At 42.7% G+C, this 21,503-nt stretch overlaps 1 protein-coding gene across 1 annotated transcript; it reads right to left on the reverse strand.

Moving 5' to 3' along the window:
* Positions 1-15,517: 15,517 nt before the first annotated feature.
* On the reverse strand, positions 15,518-17,718 carry LOC146195404 (uncharacterized). Its single transcript, XM_084596791.1, has 2 exons — positions 17,676-17,718; positions 15,518-17,059 (listed from the first exon to the last, which is right to left on the reverse strand). The coding sequence occupies exon 2, from the start codon at positions 16,784-16,786 to the stop codon at positions 15,518-15,520; it is 1,269 nt and encodes a 422-aa protein (XP_084452917.1). The 5' UTR covers positions 16,787-17,059; positions 17,676-17,718.
* Between the last annotated feature and the right edge of the window lie 3,785 nt (positions 17,719-21,503).

The following is a 21,503-nucleotide window of genomic DNA, read 5'->3' on the forward strand; positions in this document are numbered from 1 at the left end:
TGATCGACATTTCAATTTTGGTTCTTCGCTAATGTTTCAATTAAACAAATGCCTTAGCAATGAAGTAAAATGTATTCGCACGTGCTGGTTAACATTGTGGATGGTCAAAAAACAGGTTAACGTAAAAAACTAAGGACAAATTAAACACAGAACAGCGCGCCCTTTCTTCTATTCGTTTCGTTTACGCTAACATATTTTAAGGCTATAGTTTTATGTCTAGGCTAATTATGAAAATATAGCGTCAGGAAGATTTTTCAGCGAGGTTCAGCGAGATATATTCAGAAGATTGAGAGTCCACCAGATGTGTCCCCCAGACGTCGCAATAGGTACTGACGTCGAAGTCGTTTCCCGGGTCAGCATGTCGCTGTAAGCTTCCACATTACCGTAGTTATTTTTTTAGACAGTCACGCCTAGCTTCTTTGAAAAGCCCCGTCCTGTGGTACCGATGTCGCCTACGACAGAACAAAACAAAAGAAATTAACACCTGTGTACACACGCTCAAGATAGATGAAAATAAGATTAGACAGGGCAAAGAGTTAGAAGCGAATGAATAAATTTTTTAGCCATGAACATCTTAAGCGAAGTTAAATGCAATCCAGTTAATGTTTAGATCGAAAATGTACAAACTAGTCCACAGCTTGCTTTAGCGCAGTACTTTAGTTGTAGTTTTCAGCATAGTTTATTATTCCTGAAATAAAAGTGAAATTTCGGCACGCTAAGAGTTAAACAATGAGCGCTTTTATTCGGCTTTGGTCAGCTTTTTAATGTCCGTATTCATTAAATCTGTTTTTTATATATATATTCCAAATCTGTGGAGTGCGCAATACAGGCCTGATCTGTCTTAATTTATGTCGTTTAACCAAGCATGCCATCAAAACTCGAAGTCTTGAATGAAAAAAGAAGCTGTTAGGGAATTTCTGCCCTTGCATTAAAAAAAAAGAAATATTTTCTTTATTTTTGCTTTGCCAAAGGTTTGGGACCTCAAAAAAAAAAATATGATGAGCACTTCCATCTGTGCACCACTGGAACATGGTAAACTCATAAGCGACTATGTTTTTTATACCTCATCAATAGTGCGCTACTTTTCTGTTTTCTAATAAAGTGACCACATTTGAAATACATTCGCACTAGGGTACAGCATGCTTTTCTCAAAGGCCCCATCCATCAACGAAATGGTTAGATGATTGTGGAGCATTAACATTCAGCAACGGTGTCCTGATGTCTACCTAACTGAAGAGCACCAATATAGAGCAACCAATGAACTTGTGCTTTAAGGTATATTTGGTTACATAGAAGCATATGGTCTCAACATAGTTTTAGTAGCCAGACATTCGTCCAGAGTAAAATGCCTACGTTATTAGCATCGCAAAGCCTTCGTTTCAGCAATAATCAGTCATTAGTGCTTTCAATGGGCAGAACCTGCCAAAAAGCAAAGCATCGGCGGCGTTTGTCTGGCAACACGCAATAGGGAACAGTAAGAACACGCAACTGGGAAACGAGGTATAAGAGCCAAACGCCTTATACGCTGCTTACGTATTTTTTGCATTACACCAGGAGAAAAAAGTGAAAAACATAGCTGTTTATACAGTTACGCGATATATATTTCAAGCACAGTGTATTTCTTAAGACCTTGTTTTCTGCCAATTGGTGCACTTAACTTTTTGTTTTCAAAATATACGGTTTTTTCGAAATATTTTTCTTTCGCTCAATCTTGTCATTATTATCAATTAAAATTTGGATCCTGAAATTGAACTGACACAAGCAGACTTAGGCAACATCTGACAAGGGGAACAAGGCCTTGTTAGGTATACTAGCACGGTGCATAAACATACTTCCATTCATGCTATTCGCTGAAAAGACAGGCATCAGGTTTTGAGGTTAATGACAGTGCTCGCAGATTTAATTGCTGCTGAATTTCTTCTAATAGTACGAATAACACGAAATTTTCGTTCGAAACGATCAATGTGTATAACATATGGCTGTTCTCGATTACACTCATAATAATTACTTTGCATCACGAAGTTATAAAATTATAATAAATAAGAAGTATACACTGGGGACAAGGAAGGCAATGACATTAAGAATGTAATTACTGCACCAGAGTGGCCAACTCCTATTTTGGTGAAGGAGGGCATCGCCGGAGGTGCTCGCTGGCATCAGGTCGCACTCCAAACCCGTTCATGCATGAAGTAACCAGCAGCACAGAATGGCTTGCTGACCGCATAGATTGCTTAGTGATGTGTACCGCCAGTATGATGAAAACAGGGATGACGGACCGGAACTTGCGGAAATATTTGCCATTACGTTAAGCTATATGGTAGAATAATTCAGTAGAGGCCGGTTACAAAGAGCTTCGAGCGGATGCAGTAAGGAGTGAAAAAGCGCGAGCTCTTTAACCTAAACCCCGGTGTGGTGATGAGATGCGATAAAGTTCTATCCACTGTGAACGGAAATATAAAAAGATGGCACATCGTAGAGGAATGCCGTGCTCTTCAAAGACGAGGAACCCGGTCCAGTGTAGAAATATAGACTGTACTAGAAAGCTGGAACACGCTTTGCTATTGAAGCTTAGCGGACGAAATCAGACTCTTGCAGGACTCCTGACCCATACGCATGCTGTGTTGACCGAGAGGCATTTTACAGAATAAAGAAAACGGTGGTGGACACTGCTCTAGTTTATTAAAATATACAATGCGAGTGTGGCACAAGCCTGCGTTCGTAGATCTATTGATGATGACCATGTAGTTAGAACTTTCATGAAAGCGAGTATGCAACAATGCAAAATCAGATTTTACTGCACTGAGTAGGCAGGAAGCAGTTTAGAGTAGTGAGAGCAAAACTCGCAGGTGGAAGTGAAGTTTACAGTTCGCAGAACAAATAATTTATGTGAATTTGACATTAAGCGCTTCAGGAAAAGGGAGAGATTGAAGTGAGTTAAAAAGCCAGAAGTTGGAGGCTAAAATAAGATATTTCATTTGATACCGCCCCAGGCGTTGTGCAGGACATGGAAATTACCGGGAGGCGCGTTGGATTGATCATATTATATCGAAGGATACACTAGGCTAATCCGCAGCGGATTTTTGAGTAAGCGCCGCTAGTCACTACTACGGGTGCGCCGTAATCATTTCAACATGCTGCGCCGAGCCACAGAAGAACGAAATAAATTGAATGACAAGAAGCCGGTCATATACGTCCGACGCCAAGCAGAAGCACCGAATCTCCGGTCACACCATAAAGTTGATAGCGAGTGCCTTTGCGACGAGGCCGTTCGTGTCGGACTTCGTGACCAATCCCTTTGGCAGCTTTCGCTCCGCATAATCAGGCTTAACCGAGTTGAGCAGCCAGTAATGCTTGTTTTAAAAGACTCAAAGCAGATTTAAAGAAGTTGCAGGAACCTAGAGCGAAGTATATCACTCAAAGAGTTAGCATTAGGACAAAAATTGGATGCATTCAGAATCTCGCTGCCGATCAGATGTAAGGCTTGTATGTCAAAATACAGCAGAGGCGCAGACTTACGGAAATATAATTTATAATTACGACAAATTGTACACAAAAGATACTTGGCCGAACAGTTATAGATTATATAGGTAAACTGTCTGAAGAGTTAGGTATTGAATCCGATGAAGTGGATAAAACCGGTTGCGATATCACATATAAAGCATATGCGTAAAATGACCGACTACAAGAAATGAGGTACGATGAAATTTTAACGCACATTAAAAAGCGGCGGCAGTCTAAAATGATTGGCGAAGAAATTAGGCATCTGCAAAAAAGCGGATGTACCCCCTCTGTGAAAAGATTAGAGCCCAGGAGGTCTACTTAGGAGCAATACTATGTGGCTCGCAATGCATTCACAGGTTTCAAAACTTGCTGCAGTCAAGAAGATTATTCGTCGTATCCTCTTCAATGGTTAGAACTTCCACGACTGATAATAAAGTTATAATATACGGCTTAAAAGCAAACCGTCTGGGCTTTCGTCAAAAAACGTTCGACAAAGGCTGTACAGTCGCCCAAATCTTTAACTGGCGTGCGCGAGCGGCGACTTTTCTGTGCGTCAGCGCCCTATGACGGAGCGAAGTTGGAAACAGGATAAGGCTAAGCGCATGCTAACGAAGTACGCTCAGCTGGCCACGTCGTCTGCCAGGCTGTTCCTTCTTAAGGACGTCACCCCTCTTTATCGCGTTTCGACGAGCAGCCATTTTTCTTTCCTCTCTTGGCTGCTGCGACGCTGTTCTTTGGAACGTAAAATACGAGCAAAACCATTCGCCTACTCACGCTGGCTGCTCGTCGAAACGCGATAAGGAGGGGTGACGTCCTTAAGAAGGAACAGCCTGGCAGACGACGCGTCCAGCTGAGCGTGCTTTGTGAGCATGCGCTTAGCCTCATCCTGTTTCCAACTTCGCTCCGTCATAGGGCGCTGACGCACAGAAAAGTCGCCGCTCGCGCACGCCAGTTAAAGATTTGGGCGACTGTACATTCTACGAGACAGGGAGGTAAATATAATAATCAATAGCGATCTGACAATAACGACAAACACGCAGTATAGTTGTATCTGTGCTATATCAAGGGCGATATCGGCTGCAGCGGCTGTGAAAAGGCCTCGGTAAGACTTACCGGCTGTGACAATGAGCTAGTAAGTAATGGCTCAGAAGCAATCAAATGAGTGAGAACATACGTTAAGGGTGGCATATCTAGGTACCAGATTAAGGACGCCCCTATTAAAAAAATAACTCGACTTCAACAGTGCCGTAATTTTGCAATGAATGCAAATATGCTTATATTTCATATAAAAAAGAAGCCAAGGGTTACAGACATTGCCGTTATATTAGCTACTGTCCATTGTAAGTACATTTCACTAAGTCTAGTAGACTCCTTCACTCTACCAAAAATGCGTGTAGGCTTCTATAGATGCCCTGACCCTTTACAAAGACTGCTCATATTGAAAGAAAGTGTATTTGTCAGATTAAAGCTATACACGCATGACAGGCATTACGAAATATTCTTTATTTATTTACAAATATTCTTGGCCGTGGTGTCGTTGTAGTAGCGTATGAAAAAAATTGCGAGATCACTATAACATCTGCATTGGATAAATGCTAAGTCTGAGATTTGCTTTGGTAAGCCGAATTCTGCGACTGATAGACGCTGCGCTTTTCCTTTCCTGTAAACGAGTCTTAAAACGCCTGTGAATTTGTGTGCGTGCAACTGAACGCTGGTTGTGTTCGCCAATGGGCGCGCGATGTACCGTGTGCAGCAGCAACGTTCAGGCTTTCGCATTTTCGCTTTGCGGATTATGCAATGCTATTGGAATATTTCAGACTGCGGTTGGTTGACTACATCTCTTTGCACACTATCTAACCGTCCCGACCTATTTGTGAACGCAAATGGCGGCCTTTCCCGCTCATCCACGCTCAAATATTTAAAATTTCCCGCTACCGAAGGTTAGGTCTACATCACCGGAAGCCAAATGCCATGTGACCACCATAGACTTCGACATTACCATTTCCTGCCATTTCAAACTTTTATGGACTTAACTGGCTGTAATTATTTAAATAATTAACCCACAACAGCAATTTTGTCCCATGCACAACTTTCCTTAGCGCTCTGTTCGGTAGTATCATTCTTTTACAGATACACCAAAACGTTCCTCTTTTACAGCGCCAACAAGGTCATGCCCACGTGAAACCCGCCAACATAGCCATAAAATTCTTCATCATCATCATCAGCCTGATTATACCCACTGCAGGGCGAAGGCCTCTCCCATATCTCTCCACTTAACCCGGTTCTGTGCTAGCTGCATCCACTTGACCCCTGCGAACTTCTTAATCTCATCCGCCCACCTAACTTTCTGCCGCCCCCTGCTACGCTTTCCTTCCCTTGGAATCCAGTTTGTTACCCTGAGCGACCATCGGTTATCCTCTCTTCGCACTACATGTCCTGCCCATGTCCATTTCTTCTTCTTAATTTCCACTAGAATGTCGTTAACTTGAGTTATTTCTCTGACCCACTCTGCACGCTTTCTATCTCTTAATGTTACCCCTACCATTTTTCGTTCCATAGCCCTCTGGGTTGTCCTAAACTTAAGTAGAACTCTATTGGTTAGCCTCCACGTTTCAGCCCCATAGGTGAGTACAGGCAAGATGCAACTGTTGTATACTTTCCTCTTGAGCGATACCGGTAAGCTGCTAGTCATAATCTGCGAGTGTTTGCCAAATGCGCTCCATCACAATCTTATTCTTCTTGTTATTTCCTTTTCATGGTCCGGATCTGCGGTTACTACCTGTCCTAAGTAGATATATTCGCCTACTACTTCCAGTATTTCGCTACCTAATGTAAACTCCTGTTCCTTCCCGAGGCTGTTGAACATTACCTTAGTCTTCTGCATATTGATTTTCAAGCCTACCTTTCTACTTTTCCTGTCTAGGTCATCAATCATTATTTGCAGTTCATCTCCCGAGTTGCTTAGCAAGGCAATGTCATCAGCAAATCGCAGATTACTGAGGTATTCTCCATCTAGCCTTATCCCTAACTGCTCCCATTCCAAGTCTCTGAATACTTCCTCTAAACAAGCTGTGAATAGTACTGGGGAGATTGTGTCTCCTTGCCTAACACCTTTCTTTATGGGAATTTTGTTACTTTCTTTGTGCAGAACTATGGTTGCTGTGCAGCCACTATATATATCTTCCAGCACTTTCACGTACGGCTCGTCTACCCCCTGATTTCGCAATGCCTGCATCACCGCCGAGGTTTCAACTGAGTCAAATGCTTTTTCGTAATCAATGAATGCTATGTATAAGGGCTGGTTATATTCCGCGCATGTTTCGATCACCTGATTGATGGTATGGATATGATCGATAGTAGAGTACCGTTTCCGAAACCCTGCTTGATCCTTTGCTTGATTGCAGTCTAAGGTTGTCCTGATTCTATTAGCGATTACCTTAGTAAATACCTTATACGTAACAGACAGTAAGCTGATTGGTCTGTAATTTTTAAGGTCCTTAGAGTCCCCTTTCTTGTGAATGAGGATAATGTTTGCATTCTTCCATGCTTCCGGTACCGTCGATGACACCAGGCACTGCGTATACAGGGTGGTCAGTTTTTCTAGCACGATATCCCCCCCGTCCTTCAGCAAATCTGTAGTTATCTGATCCTCTCCAGCTGATTTCCCCCTTTTCATAGTTTCTAGTGCTTTCTTGACCTCGTCCTTCGTCACTGGTGGAACGTCTGACTGTTTTTCCCTACCGCCAATCTCATTACGGTCCTGACTACTTTGGCTACTGTAGAGATCTGTATAGAACTCCTCGGCTACTTTGACTATCTTGTCCATATTAGTGATGACGTTGCCCGCCTTGTCCCTTATCGCATACATCTGGTTTTTGCCTATGCCCAATTTCTTCTTTACCGCTTTAAGGCTTCCCCCGTTCTTTACAGCATGCTCAATTCTTAGCCATTATTAACAAGTTAGAGGACCCATATGCGAATTATTATAAGATAAAATGATATTACAACCTATAGGGCAATGGCGCTGATGCGAAATTTCGTCTTTCTATTCGCAGAACGTAAATCGTCAACTGTTGACTAAAATAGGAAATAGTAACACGTTTCCAACTGGTACAGAATAGTAACACTATATTTTTAACGCGCGGTCTGTACTGAATACTTTACTGTAGAATAGACACTGCATGAGAGGTTGAGCATTGTACCTTATTGTCTAGTAGGAAAGGCATATTATAGCAGGGCGCGGTTCTTCACTTCCCAAAGTGAGCAGTTACATCTGAAACTTGCCCTGTCAGTACAGGGGCGCTCGGAGGAAGTTCGAATGCTTACAATATTATCAGAGAATAAAGCGCTGGGATTGGGCTCCTGATTTCTATCTTCCGCTCAGATATTTTATAACACGGTACAAGAAAGTAACAAAATTCCCAGAAAGAAAGGTGTTAGGCAAGGAGACACAATCTCCCCAGTACTATTCACAGCTTGTTTAGAGGAAGTATTCAGAGACTTGGAATGGGAGCAGTTAGGGATAAGGGTAGATGGAGAATACCTCAGTAATCTGCGATTTGCTGATGACATTGCCTTGCTAAGCAACTCGGGGGATGAACTGCAAATAATGATTGATGACCTAGACAGAAAAAGTAGAAAGGTAGGCTTGAAAATCAATATGCAGAAGACTAAGGTAATGTTCAACAGCCTCGGGAAGGAACAGCAGTTTACATTAGGTAGCGCAATACTGGAAGTAGTAGGCAAGTATGTCTACTTAGGACAGGTGGTAACCGCAGATACGGACCATGCAAAGGAAATAACAGGAAGAATAAGAATGGGATGGAGCGCATTTGGCAAGCACTCGCTGATTATGACTAGCAGCTTACTGGTATCGCTCAAGAGGAACGTATACAACAGTTGCATCTTGCCTGTACTCACCTATGGGGCTGAAACGTGGAGGCTAACCAAGAGAGTTCTACTTAAGTTGAGGACAACCCAGAGGGCTATGGAACGAAAAATGGTAGGGGTAACATTAAGAGATAGAAAGTGTGCAGAGTTAGTCAGAGAAATAACTCAAGTTACTGACATTCTACTGGAAATTAAGAAGAAGAAATGGACATGGGCAGGACATGTAGTGCGAAGAGAGGATAATCGATGGTCGCTGAGGGTAATAAACAGGATTCCAAGGGAAGGAAAGCGTAGCAGGGGGCGGCAGAAAGTTAGGTGGGCGGATGAGGTTAAGAACTTCGCAGGGGTCAAGTGGATGCAGCTAGCACAGAACCGGGTTAAGTGGAGAAATATGGGAGAGGCCTTCGCCCTGCAGTGGGTATAATCAGGCTGATGATGATGATGATGATGACAAAATTATAACATACACACAGGATGAAAAAAAAAAACAAGGAATAAGCCACACTCCGGGAAAAATATCGCGAATATCAAAACAAATTTATATGCCCCCACACAGCTCTGCATCTAGATTATACAAATTATGTTCTCTAATTCCTATTGCGGCAAAAGATACAGAAGAACTGATAAGTTTAATTAATATCCGGAACAGGATATATTATTCGTTGGGTGGTGCTGGCCTGTCAATATCCATGTCTGACATGATGTACGGGCCTCTGGAGATTTCATTTGGGCAACTGCGACTGGACCCATTCTTTAGTACTTGATTACGTCCCAGATGGAGACCAAGAGGAAAACAGAATTTGGGATCCTTGTTTACACCACTGGGTACCATATCCGCCCTGTTTGTGCTGCGACAAACCACATTCCTGATATCACGCTGCAATGGTCTCTTTTCGTATACTTAAGGCGAATCCAATTCCATGCTACAGTGCGATATAGTCAGGAAACATCCTCCCACGATAAATCGCTGTGGCGCCCACAGATGCTGTAGCGGGAAAAAAAGGGGCAGCCCCGACTGCTGCCCAAATGGTTCGGTGTAATTTACAAGCGGGCAGGAGTGATATCAATGTGAGCTGTATGTGGATGCATTTTCGTGTAGTCCAAATGAAGCAGTACTAAATTGATTTAAGTCCCGCATATAACTAATAGGGCTGATAGAGGGCCGGGTCGGTATCCTGGCAAAACCATTATATGTAGAATAATCGTAGGTAGATACAACAGTAAATGGGCCCCTAAGCGAGGAAATGCCTCCAGCCTAGTTGGGTCTGCTAGCACAACCGCCTCTGGATAATATCGGCTGTAGCGGAAACCGAAACGCACGCTTCTACATCTTGTATAGCCTAGTGTGCCTTTTTGGGCACATGAGCATTGACGCTGTCTCATTGTCGGCCCTATCAGCAAAACATAGCACAAGGCCCTCGAGGATCTAGGTTCGATGCCTATCTACGTTATCGAATATCTGTAGCGGACCCAAATTCTATGCCTGTCTAGATCTTTACAAAACAATACTTGGAATCTCTACTCGACTCGAAAGATTACCGGGATTTCAACTTGCAGCTAAATAAAGTAAGTAAAAATGGCGAGAGTCACAACTGCACCACCGTACGGGTTGCAAGGAAGGTCAGCTAGCATTGCGATTTCTATCTGAGACGGAAAAACGCAGCCTTAACTGCTTATATGAAACAATTTCAGAAATATTTCCTCCTGACTCAAGAGAGATGCACACGTTTGAAAAATAATTACATGCTGGACAGCACAACGGTCTGAAGTAGGAAATTGGTGTGGGGCTAGCCATTATGTTTACAGTCAATCAGTATCGGCCATGGGGCAAGATTTATAAGGCTGGCCCCTCTTGGAACTTTCATCAATTCCATGTCAATATGGGAGGAAGTAACTAAAATTGATAGAACATTCTCGTCGTCACTTGATCCTCAGTTTTGTTAGCAACGTTCTTTGATAAATGACAGTTAGCAAAGTGCGTATCAGACAGTACACCCAAAAGATCGCCGGACTGGCGCCCGTGAATCACAATATGATCGCCGCCCCCCCTTCCCCCCCCCCCCCCAGCGGTGAACGGCAAGGCGAAAATTGTAAATGCTACTAACCCTCTTCTTTCGTCAATACCACAGAAATAAAATTTCGCTTGTGTTTTAAATGTACATTTGTACGCACGAAAAGTAACCGCGTTTGCAGATGAATCTCAGCGAGGCAGGCAGAGGACACGCTTGAGCTGCTTGAGCTGCGTCTGTAGCCTCCTTGCTTGAGACACGTCAGTAGATGCGCTGGGTTTCATATTCGCACAAAAGCGTGTTTAAAAACCTCAAACGTAGGTTTATTTTATGTTGCGTTGCTGAAAGGAAAGGGTTAGTGGAAATTAAAATTTCCACATTACCCATCCACCGCAGCAGGAAGGGAGGGGAGAGGCGTAGTGGTCGTTTTCGGAAGGGCCGGCTGCAGACATGCGATCGTTTATGTACACTCCGCGCCGCTTTGCGCCAGCGCAGTTTTCTATTTTTCCTTATCTAAGAAAGTCAGTTTACAGTGATACTTTCGTTTTAAATTGGCTGGATGTGCATATTCAGCAATGTGGGAAGAATGTAAGAAGTCTCACTTGGGGTTACTGCACTGGTGTAAAATGACCATCTTCAGACTGTTTGCCAATGACGTATTTCAGACCTCGGTCGGCCCCCACTGCAAATACTCAATCATTCCATTAGGGCTCATACAACCTGCCCACATGAGGCCACATAGACAGTATTGAGTCGCCTATGCTGAACACCATTTTTTTTTGTTCAGTACAGTTGAATAATTAGTCAGGACTAATTAGCATTTCTTTATTATTTGGCTTCAGAGAAAAATTATCAATGCAAAAGTTGCGGGTCTTCTCGTGAAACGAATAGCTACGTTGTTTTCCATCACGCTACGACTTACACCGACCATACACAGGCGTTCAAAAAACGCTGTACCGTGACCAGAAGTAATTTTAACGGATTCGTGAAGTGCGTTCAGCCAGCTGCATTGTAGAGAGCACGGTAGAAAACAGGTTTAGTTATTTCAGACGCGTCTGAGACTCTAAAGTGAGGCCGCAGTAACGAGGAAGTATTTGCGCTAGGCGTCGTTTTCGTCTGGTAAAAATATTACTTTACCTAAACGCTAGGTTTGATGGAAATAACGTAGATAGCTGTTTTTCGAGAAAATCTAAAACTTTTTCATTGACACTTTTTTCTCAATCCAATAATTAAAAATAGGTAATTAGTTATTATTAAATAACAAACTGTAGTGAACGAAAACAAATACTGAACGTTAGTATAGGCGACTCTGTACATCTCCGAATTTATTTGACTGTGCTAGGACAGCCCGTATTTTTTTTTAATTTGATGCAAGTTAGCCGGGACACCATATAAAAGTACAGCCATTTTCACAAGTTTACAGCTGAACGGGTATACTTCTTAGCCGTGTTGAGCCATTGATTTAGCATCAGTGGTAGCCGTTTCAATGCAGAAAGTAAGAATCAAACATTTTGCAGCGTTTCGCAACATTCGATATGTATTGCAAGTCGCACGAAGGGGCCACGAAACAGGCCCCCTGGGCTCCACTGTTCTTAAAGAGACTGTGCGCTAACAGAGGGGGGGAAATATGTCCATGACATACATCGAATAAATTCTAGGAATTGGAGAGCCTTTGGTATGCAACATGTAACATGTATGCGCAGTGCCTAGTGACATCGACGGTACCGGAACCATGGAAGAATGCAAACATTATCCTCATTCACAAGAAAGGGGACTCTGAGGACCATAAAAATTACAGAACATTCAGCTTACTGTCTGTTACGTATAAGATATTTACTAAAGTAATCGCTAATAGAATCAGGACAGCATTAGACTGCAGTCAAGCAAAGGATCAAGCAGGTTTTCGGAAACGGTACTCTACTATTGATCACAGCCACACCATCAACCTGGGGATAGAATATTGCTCGGAATATAACCAGCCCTTATACTTGATTACGAAAAAGCATTTGAGTCAGTTGAAACCTTGGCAGTGATGCAGGCATTGCGAAATCAAGGGGTAGACGAGCCGTACGTGAAAGTGCTGGAAGATTTATTTATTTATTTATTTATTTGGAAATACTGCCAATCCCAATCGGGATTATTGCAGGAAGGGCACACAAATTTGGAAATACACAACAAAAGTACAAAAATATACAGCGTTACAACGGTTTGAAACAGTAGTACAGTTAATAGCAAGTATTTGATAATAACGGATTACAAATAACATGAGAGTAACTAAAAAAATGCCTAAAAACACACCACAACGAAGCACACTTGACATTAACATAGAGCACTGAATGAGTTTGAACTATGATTATAACTGACATTGTAAAACGAGTAGGTGGGCTTCATAAGACTGCAAAAAAGTTTCTAAAGATGAACGTGTTATACATGATGGTAGGTTGTTCCATTCTCTAATTGCTGTCGGGAAAAATGTATGTTTAAAACAGTCTGTGTTAAAGCGATATTCTTCCAGTGTTTGTGAATGTCTATGTCGTGTTGCTCTTGTGTCTGGTTTTGCAATATACCTCGAAGTATCTATGTTTATCATTTTATGAATGAGTTGGTAAAGCAGTTTCTGCCGTGCAAGCCTGGCGCGGTTTTGTAACGTGAGTATTCCAGCTTTGTTTATTAGTTTTGTGGGTGAGTCCGTTTGTCTGTACTTGTTATAGATGAATCTAGCAGCTTTCCTCTGGACGCCCTCTAGTTTTTTTATTAGTTTATCTGTAAACGGAAACCAGGCTACATTTGCGTATTCAAGTACGGGTCTGACAAAAGTATTATACGAAAGTAATTTAATGTCTGATGGGGCGTCTCGGAGGCGCCTCTTAAGAAAAAAAGTCGTTTTAGTGCTGATGATGTAATGAAGTTCACGTGAGTGTCCCATTTAAGATTATTTGATATAATTAGGCCTAGGTATTTATGCTGTGTAACTGTGGGAAGCGGAATATTGTTTAGTGTGTATGAAAATTCGGACACACTATGTTTCCTGGTAATTCGTAACACGGCTGATTTTTCAGTATTAATGCTCATCTGCCATTTAGCGCACCATTCACGTACTGATTTTAGTGCATCATTAAGTGCTACATGATCAATTGGCGAATTTATTTCATGGTATAATATACAATCATCAGCAAAAAGCCTCATATTAACACAAACGCTAGCAGGTAAATCATTTATGAAGATTAGAAATAAAATAGGAGCTAAAACGCTGCCCTGGGGTACACCTGACGTGACTTCAGTTATTGTGGACTTTTCACTGTTAAGCTCTACAAATTGTAACCGGTCAGATAAATAGCTTTTGATCCAGTTAATGATTGTTCCTTTGCCTAGTGTGGATTCTAACTTTAGAATTAATTTGTTATGCGATACACGATCGAATGCTTTAGAGAAATCTAGTAAAATCAGGTCTATTTGCTTTTGGTGGTCGATGCTAAGAGAAGCATCATGTATTAGTTCTACTAATTGAGTGACGGTGGATAGGTTTTTACGGAAGCCGTGCTGAAATGGTGATATAATGCGTTGATCTTCCAGGAATGTTGTTATATGTTTTAAAATTAAGTGTTCCAGTAGTTTACATGCAGTACTTGTTAGTGAAATGGGCCTATAGTTACACGCTTGATTTTCACTTCCACTTTTATGGATAGGAATTACCCTTGCGATTTTCCAATCTGCGGGAAGGAAAGATGAGGCTAAAGATTTGTTGAAAATAAGGCATAAGTATTTTGCGACCCATTCCGCATATCTTCTAAGAAATGTGTTTGGTATTTTGTCTGGTCCGGGTCCTTTTTTGGTATCTAAATTTAGCAAGAGGTTAAATACGCCAGCCTCGACAATTGTTAGTGGTTCAAGGCATATGTTGGGAGCTTTTATGTGTGGTAAGTTGCCATCATCTGTAGTGACGATCGAATGAAAGTAATTATTCAGTGAGTTCGCTCTGGCTTTGCTTTCGTCAGGACTCATTATGGTCGTATTATGTTGTTTTGGGTTTAAGTAGTGCCAAAACTTTCGCGGAGAGCTCTTGAGAAAACTAGCAAGTTTGCAAGAAAAATAGTCAGCTTTGGCGACTTTTATTTTTGATTTCATATTCCTGATTGCAACGGAGAGAATAGAAGTTCTTGTGCTACTGGGTTGTGCTTTTAAAGATTTTCTCAGCCGCTTGACTTTGCGTTTGGCATGGATGATGTCACGGTTGATCCACGGGCTGTGCTTATTTGTTTTCTTAGTTTTAACTGGCACAAAGTTACCTATGCAAAACGATATAATGAGTTTGAATCTTTGCCACAATTTTTCAGTGTCGGTATTAGTGTCTAAGGCGAGTTGTTCAAAAGAAGAGAATTCAAAAGACAGGTGATCGAGTATGCTGGTGTCATCTGCTTTGTGGAAATCAGGAAATGTTGCGAATGATTTCGAGTGCGTTAGAATGTCATGAATAGGTACATTGCATAATGTTATCTTGTGATCTGACATACCATCTAGAAGCTGAAATTTTGCTTTTTCTGTTGGGAAGTGATCACTAAGGAAAACTATATCAAGTATGTTTGAACTGCCACCTTGTACACGAGTTGGTTTATTTATTATTTGACATAAATTAAACGTTAGCATGGTATCAAACAGTATGTCTGCGTGTTTAGAATGATGTTGCATAGTGTTCCAGTTAACACAGGGTAAATTGAAATCGCCCAATAAGATTAACCTCGATCCAAGCAAGTGCCTAAGCATGTAAGCGTGCAAGGAATGCAGAACATCGGTGTTTGAAGACGGGCTGCGATACACGCAGCCGATAAAGACTGGTCGCGGTGAATACAGGAGTTTGCAAAATATTGCTTCGACACCTTCGACGTCAGGCAGAACCTCGAATGGGATTTCCTTTTTTATTAGGATAGCAACGCCCCCGCCACGTGTCAGCCTATCCTTTCTCACAATTGCATAGTTGGGGAGAGTTGCTTCGAAATCTTTTATATTGTTTGTTAACCATGTTTCTGTGATGGCAACAAAATCAGGGCTGATGCAGAGGAGCAATGATTCAAGGTAAGTTGTTTTGTTCACTATGCTGCGAACGTTCATGTTAGCAAATGTTATTTCGGAGGCTGAGGCGGGTGGCGTGAACGTAGAGACCGTGTTTCGGCTCTGTCGTTTTTTTGGTTTGCAGTCCGGGAATCTGTTTCAGTTGAAGCGACACTGTCTTTCTGGTTTTTATGGTTAGCCGTCTGCGTGTAAGATCGAAGCAAAACAATACTTTGTGTCTCGTCATCCCATCGGTACAGATCATTGTTGATTCGTAACTTATCGAAAACCAGGGAAGCTTTCTGCCCTGAATCTTTCATTTCCTTACCAGTTTTCCAGAGCTTTTTTCTAATTTCACGCACTCTTGCTGAAAAATCTTCACCAATCGAGTAATCAGTGTTTTTTAATTTTGTACAGGTTCTTAAGATTGCAGATTTGTCTCGAAAATCCCGCAGCATTAGAATTACAGGCCTGCATTTTGTCGCTTCTTGTTTGCCCAGCCGGTGTATTCTTTCTATGGCTACCTGTTCAACCTTTAGTGTGTCCCTGAAGATTTCGCCGTTAACTAAATTTTCAAGTGAGCTGTTACTTTCCTCGGGGTCCTCAGGGACCCCATACACGATTAAGTTATTTCTTCTCGAGTAGTTTTCCAGGTGGTCGATTTTCTTTTCAAGGAATGCCACTGTTTCCTGCAACGTAGCGACTTGGTTTAAGCAGGTGGAAACCTTATCATCAAGAGACGTTAGCCTTTCTAGTTTGGTGTCTATTGAAGTGAGCCGCTCCTCTTTAATAACCTTCAGGTCGTCTGCAATTTGCTGCAACTGTCTAGAAAGTTGTGATATGTCGGGACCAGGGTTAGTTTCCACGTCTCCAGCAAGCAGTAGCAGTTGTACAAGATGGACAGATAAATCATAAAGCAATGGACACGCAAGCCGAGGGCACGGCAGCACAATCAAACAAGGGTTATTCGAGCGGATACATTTTCCATAATGTTTGCTCACCTGCACCAAGAAGACAAACGGATTAGACTGCATAGTTGCAGAGCTGCCGTGCCCTATGGCTCGCGGGTCGTGATGTCCGGCCTTTATATTCGCCCACGAAGCTTGCAGCGCCGCCAGTGTGTCGCTGAAGATCGCCCGGGCTTCTGATGTTGATTTTCCAGGGCGGCCATGCTGTATCACATCGTCATGAAGCACTGCAGCCGGCAAGCAGCATGCGCGATGATCCGGTTTCTTTGCGTCGACGATCGTAGCTGGCGTGACAGGCGCGTCAGTCCGTGGCGGTATCAGCACCAAGACTCCGATTAGCTGCACCAAGAAGACAAACGGATTAGACTGCATAGTTGCAGAGCTGCCGTGCCCTATGGCTCGCGGGTCGTGATGTCCGGCCTTTATATTCGCCCACGAAGCTTGCAGCGCCACCAGTGTGTCGCTGAAGATCGCCCGGGCTTCTGATGTTGATTTTCCAGGGCGGCCATGCTGTATCACATCGTCATGAAGCACTGCAGCCGGCAAGCAGCATGCGCGATGATCCGGTTTCTTTGCGTCGACGATCGTAGCTGGCGTGACAGGCGCGTCAGTCCGTGGCGGTATCAGCACCAAGACTCCGATTAGCTGCACCAAGAAGACAAACGGATTAGACTGCATAGTTGCAGAGCTGCCGTGCCCTAAGATATATATAGCTGCTGCACAGCAACCATAGTTCTGCATAAAGAAGGTAAAAACATTTCCATAAAGAAAGGTGTTAGGCAAGGAGACACAATCTCCCTAATTCTATTCATAGCTTGTTTAGTGGAAGTATTCAGAAACTTGGAATGGGAGCAATTAGGGATAAGGATAGATGGAGAATACCTCAGTAATCTGCGATTTGCTGATGACATTGCCTTGCTAAGTTACTCAGGGAATAAACTGCAAATAATGATTGATGACGTAGACAGGAAAAGTAGAAAAGTAGGTTTAAAAATTCATATGCAGAAGACTAAAGTAATGTTCAACTGCCTCGGGAAGGAACAGCAGTTTACGTTAGGTAGCGAAGCAATGAAAGTAGTAGATGAATTTGTCTACTTAGGACAGGTAGTAACCGCAGATCCAGACCATGAAAACGAAATAACAAGAAGAATAAGATTGGAATGGAGCGCATTTTTGGCGAGCACTCGCAGATTATGACCAGCAGCTTACCGGTATCGCTCAAGAGGAAAGTATACAACAGTTGCATCTTACCTGTACTCACCTATGGGGCTGAAACGTGGAGGCTAACCAAGAGAGTTCTACTTAAGTTGAGGACAACCCAGAGGGCTATGGAACGAAAAATGGTAGGGGTAACATTAAGAGATAGAAAGTGTGCAGAGTTAGTCAGAGAAATAACTCAAGTTACTGACATTCTACTGGAAATTAAGAAGAAGAAATGGACATGGGCAGGACATGTAGTGCGAAGAGAGGATAATCGATGGTCGCTGAGGGTAATAAACAGGATTCCAAGGGAAGGAAAGCGTAGCAGGGGGCGGCAGAAAGTTAGGTGGGCGGATGAGGTTAAGAACTTCGCAGGGGTCAAGTGGATGCAGCTAGCACAGAACCGGGTTAAGTGGAGAAATATGGGAGAGGCCTTCGCCCTGCAGTGGGTATAATCAGGCTGATGATGATGATGATGACAAGATTATAACATACACACAGGATGAAAAAAAAAAACAAGGAATAAGCCACACTCCGGGAAAAATATCGCGAATATCAAAACAAATTTATATGCCCACACACAGCTCTGCATCTAGATTATACAAATTATGTTCTCTAATTCCTATTGCGGCAAAAGATACAGAAGAACTGATAAGTTTAATTAATATCCGGAACAGGATATATTATTCGTTGGGTGGTGCTGGCCTGTCAATATCCATGTCTGACATGATGTACGGGCCTCTGGAGATTTCATTTGGGCAACTGCGACTGGACCCATTCTTTAGTACTTGATTACGTCCCAGATGGAGACCAAGAGGAAAACAGAATTTGGGATCCTTGTTTACACCACTGGGTACCATATCCGCCCTGTTTGTGCTGCGACAAACCACATTCCTGATATCACGCTGCAATGGTCTCTTTTCGTATACTTAAGGCGAATCCAATTCCATGCTACAGTGCGATATAGTCAGGAAACATCCTCCCACGATAAATCGCTGTGGCGCCCACAGATGCTGTAGCGGGAAAAAAAGGGGCAGCCCCGACTGCTGCCCAAATGGTTCGGTGTAATTTACAAGCGGGCAGGAGTGATATCAATGTGAGCTGTATGTGGATGCATTTTCGTGTAGTCCAAATGAAGCAGTACTAAATTGATTTAAGTCCCGCATATAACTAATAGGGCTGATAGAGGGCCGGGTCGGTATCCTGGCAAAACCATTATATGTAGAATAATCGTAGGTAGATACAACAGTAAATGGGCCCCTAAGCGAGGAAATGCCTCCAGCCTAGTTGGGTCTGCTAGCACAACCGCCTCTGGATAATATCGGCTGTAGCGGAAACCGAAACGTACGCTTCTACATCTTGTATAGCCTAGTGTGCCTTTTTGGGCACATGAGCATTGACGCTGTCTCATTGTCGGCCCTATCAGCAAAACATAGCACAAGGCCCTCGAGGATCTAGGTTCGATGCCTATCTACGTTCTCGAATATCTGTAGCGGACCCAAATTCTATGCCTGTCTAGATCTTTACAAAACAATACTTGGAATCTCTACTCGACTCGAAAGATTACCGGGATTTCATCTTGCAGCTAAATAAAGTAAGTAAAAATGGCGAGAGTCACAACTGCACCACCGTACGGGTTGCAAGGAAGGTCAGCTAGCATTGCGATTTCTATCTGAGACGGAAAAACGCAGCCTTAACTGCTTATATGAAACAATTTCAGAAATATTTCCTCCTGACTCAAGAGAGATGCACACGTTTGAAAAATAATTACATGCTGGACAGCACAACGGTCTGAAGTAGGAAATTGGTGTGGGGCTAGCCATTATGTTTACAGTCAATCAGTATCGGCCATGGGGCAAGATTTATAAGGCTGGCCCCTCTTGGAACTTTCATCAATTCCATGTCAATATGGGAGGGAGTAACTAAAATTGATAGACCATTCTCGTCGTCACTTGATCCTCAGTTTTGTTAGCAACGTTCTTTGATAAATGACAGTTAGCAAAGTGCGTATCAGACAGTACACCCAAAAGATCGCCGGACTGGCGCCCGTGAATCACAATATGATCGCCGCCCCCCCTCCCCCCCCCCCCAGCGGTGAACGGCAAGGCGAAAATTGTAAATGCTACTAACCCTCTTCTCTCGTCAATACCACAGAAATAAAATTTCGCTTGTGTTTTAAATGTACATTTGTACGCACGAAAAGTAACCGCGTTTGCAGATGAATCTCAGCGAGGCAGGCAGAGGACACGCTTGAGCTGCTTGAGCTGCGTCTGTAGCCTCCTTGCTTGAGACACGTCAGTAGATGCGCTGGGTTTCATATTCGCACAAAAGCGTGTTTAAAAACCTCAAACGTAGGGTTATTTTATGTTGCGTTGCTGAAAGGAAAGGGTTAGTGGAAATTAAAATTTCCACATTACCCATCCACCGCAGCAGGAAGGGAGGGGAGAGGCGTAGTGGTCGTTTTCGGAAGGGCCGGCTGCAGACATGCGATCGTTTATGTACACTCCGCGCCGCTTTGCGCCAGCGCAGTTTTCTATTTTTCCTTATCTAAGAAAGTCAGTTTACAGTGATACTTTCGTTTTAAATTGACTGGATGTGCATATTCAGCAATGTGGGAAGAATGTAAGAAGTCTCACTTGGGGTTACTGCACTGGTGTAAAATGACCATCTTCAGACTGTTTGCCAATGACGTATTTCAGACCTCGGTCGGCCCCCACTGCAAATACTCAATCATTCCATTAGGGCTCATACAACCTGCCCACATGAGGCCACATAGACAGTATTGAGTCGCCTATGCTGAACACCATTTTTTTTTGTTCAGTACAGTTGAATAATTAGTCAGGACTAATTAGCATTTCTTTATTATTTGGCTTCAGAGAAAAATTATCAATGCAAAAGTTGCGGGTCTTCTCGTGAAACGAATAGCTACGTTGTTTTCCATCACGCTACGACTTACACCGACCATACACAGGCGTTCAAAAAACGCTGTACCGTGACCAGAAGTAATTTTAACGGATTCGTGAAGTGCGTTCAGCCAGCTGCATTGTAGAGAGCACGGTAGAAAACAGGTTTAGTTATTTCAGACGCGTCTGAGACTCTAAAGTGAGGCCGCAGTAACGAGGAAGTATTTGCGCTAGGCGTCGTTTTCGTCTGGTAAAAATATTACTTTACCTAAACGCTAGGTTTGATGGAAATAACGTAGATAGCTGTTTTTAGAGAAAATCTAAAACTTTTTCATTGACACTTTTTTCTCAATCCAATAATTAAAAATAGGTAATTAGTTATTATTAAATAACAAACTGTAGTGAACGAAAACAAATACTGAACGTTAGTATAGGCGACTCTGTACATCTCCGAATTTATTTGACTGTGCTAGGACAGCCCGTATTTTTTTTTAATTTGATGCAAGTTAGCCGGGACACCATATAAAAGTACAGCCATTTTCACAAGTTTACAGCTGAACGGGTATACTTCTTAGCCGTGTTGAGCCATTGATTTAGCATCAGTGGTAGCCGTTTCAATGCAGAAAGTAAGAATCAAACATTTTGCAGCGTTTCGCAACATTCGATATGTATTGCAAGTCGCACGAAGGGGCCACGAAACAGGCCCCCTGGGCTCCACTGTTCTTAAAGAGACTGTGCGCTAACAGAGGGGGGGAAATATGTCCATGACATACATCGAATAAATTCTAGGAATTGGAGAGCCTTTGGTATGCAACATGTAACATGTATGCGCAGTGCCTAGTGACATCGACGGTACCGGAACCATGGAAGAATGCAAACATTATCCTCATTCACAAGAAAGGGGACTCTGAGGACCATAAAAATTACAGAACATTCAGCTTACTGTCTGTTACGTATAAGATATTTACTAAAGTAATCGCTAATAG

Source organism: Amblyomma maculatum, chromosome 3, assembly GCF_055883805.1.
Source record: "Amblyomma maculatum isolate TAMU_Amacu chromosome 3, ASM5588380v1, whole genome shotgun sequence".
Taxonomy (NCBI): Eukaryota; Metazoa; Arthropoda; class Arachnida; order Ixodida; family Ixodidae; genus Amblyomma; species Amblyomma maculatum.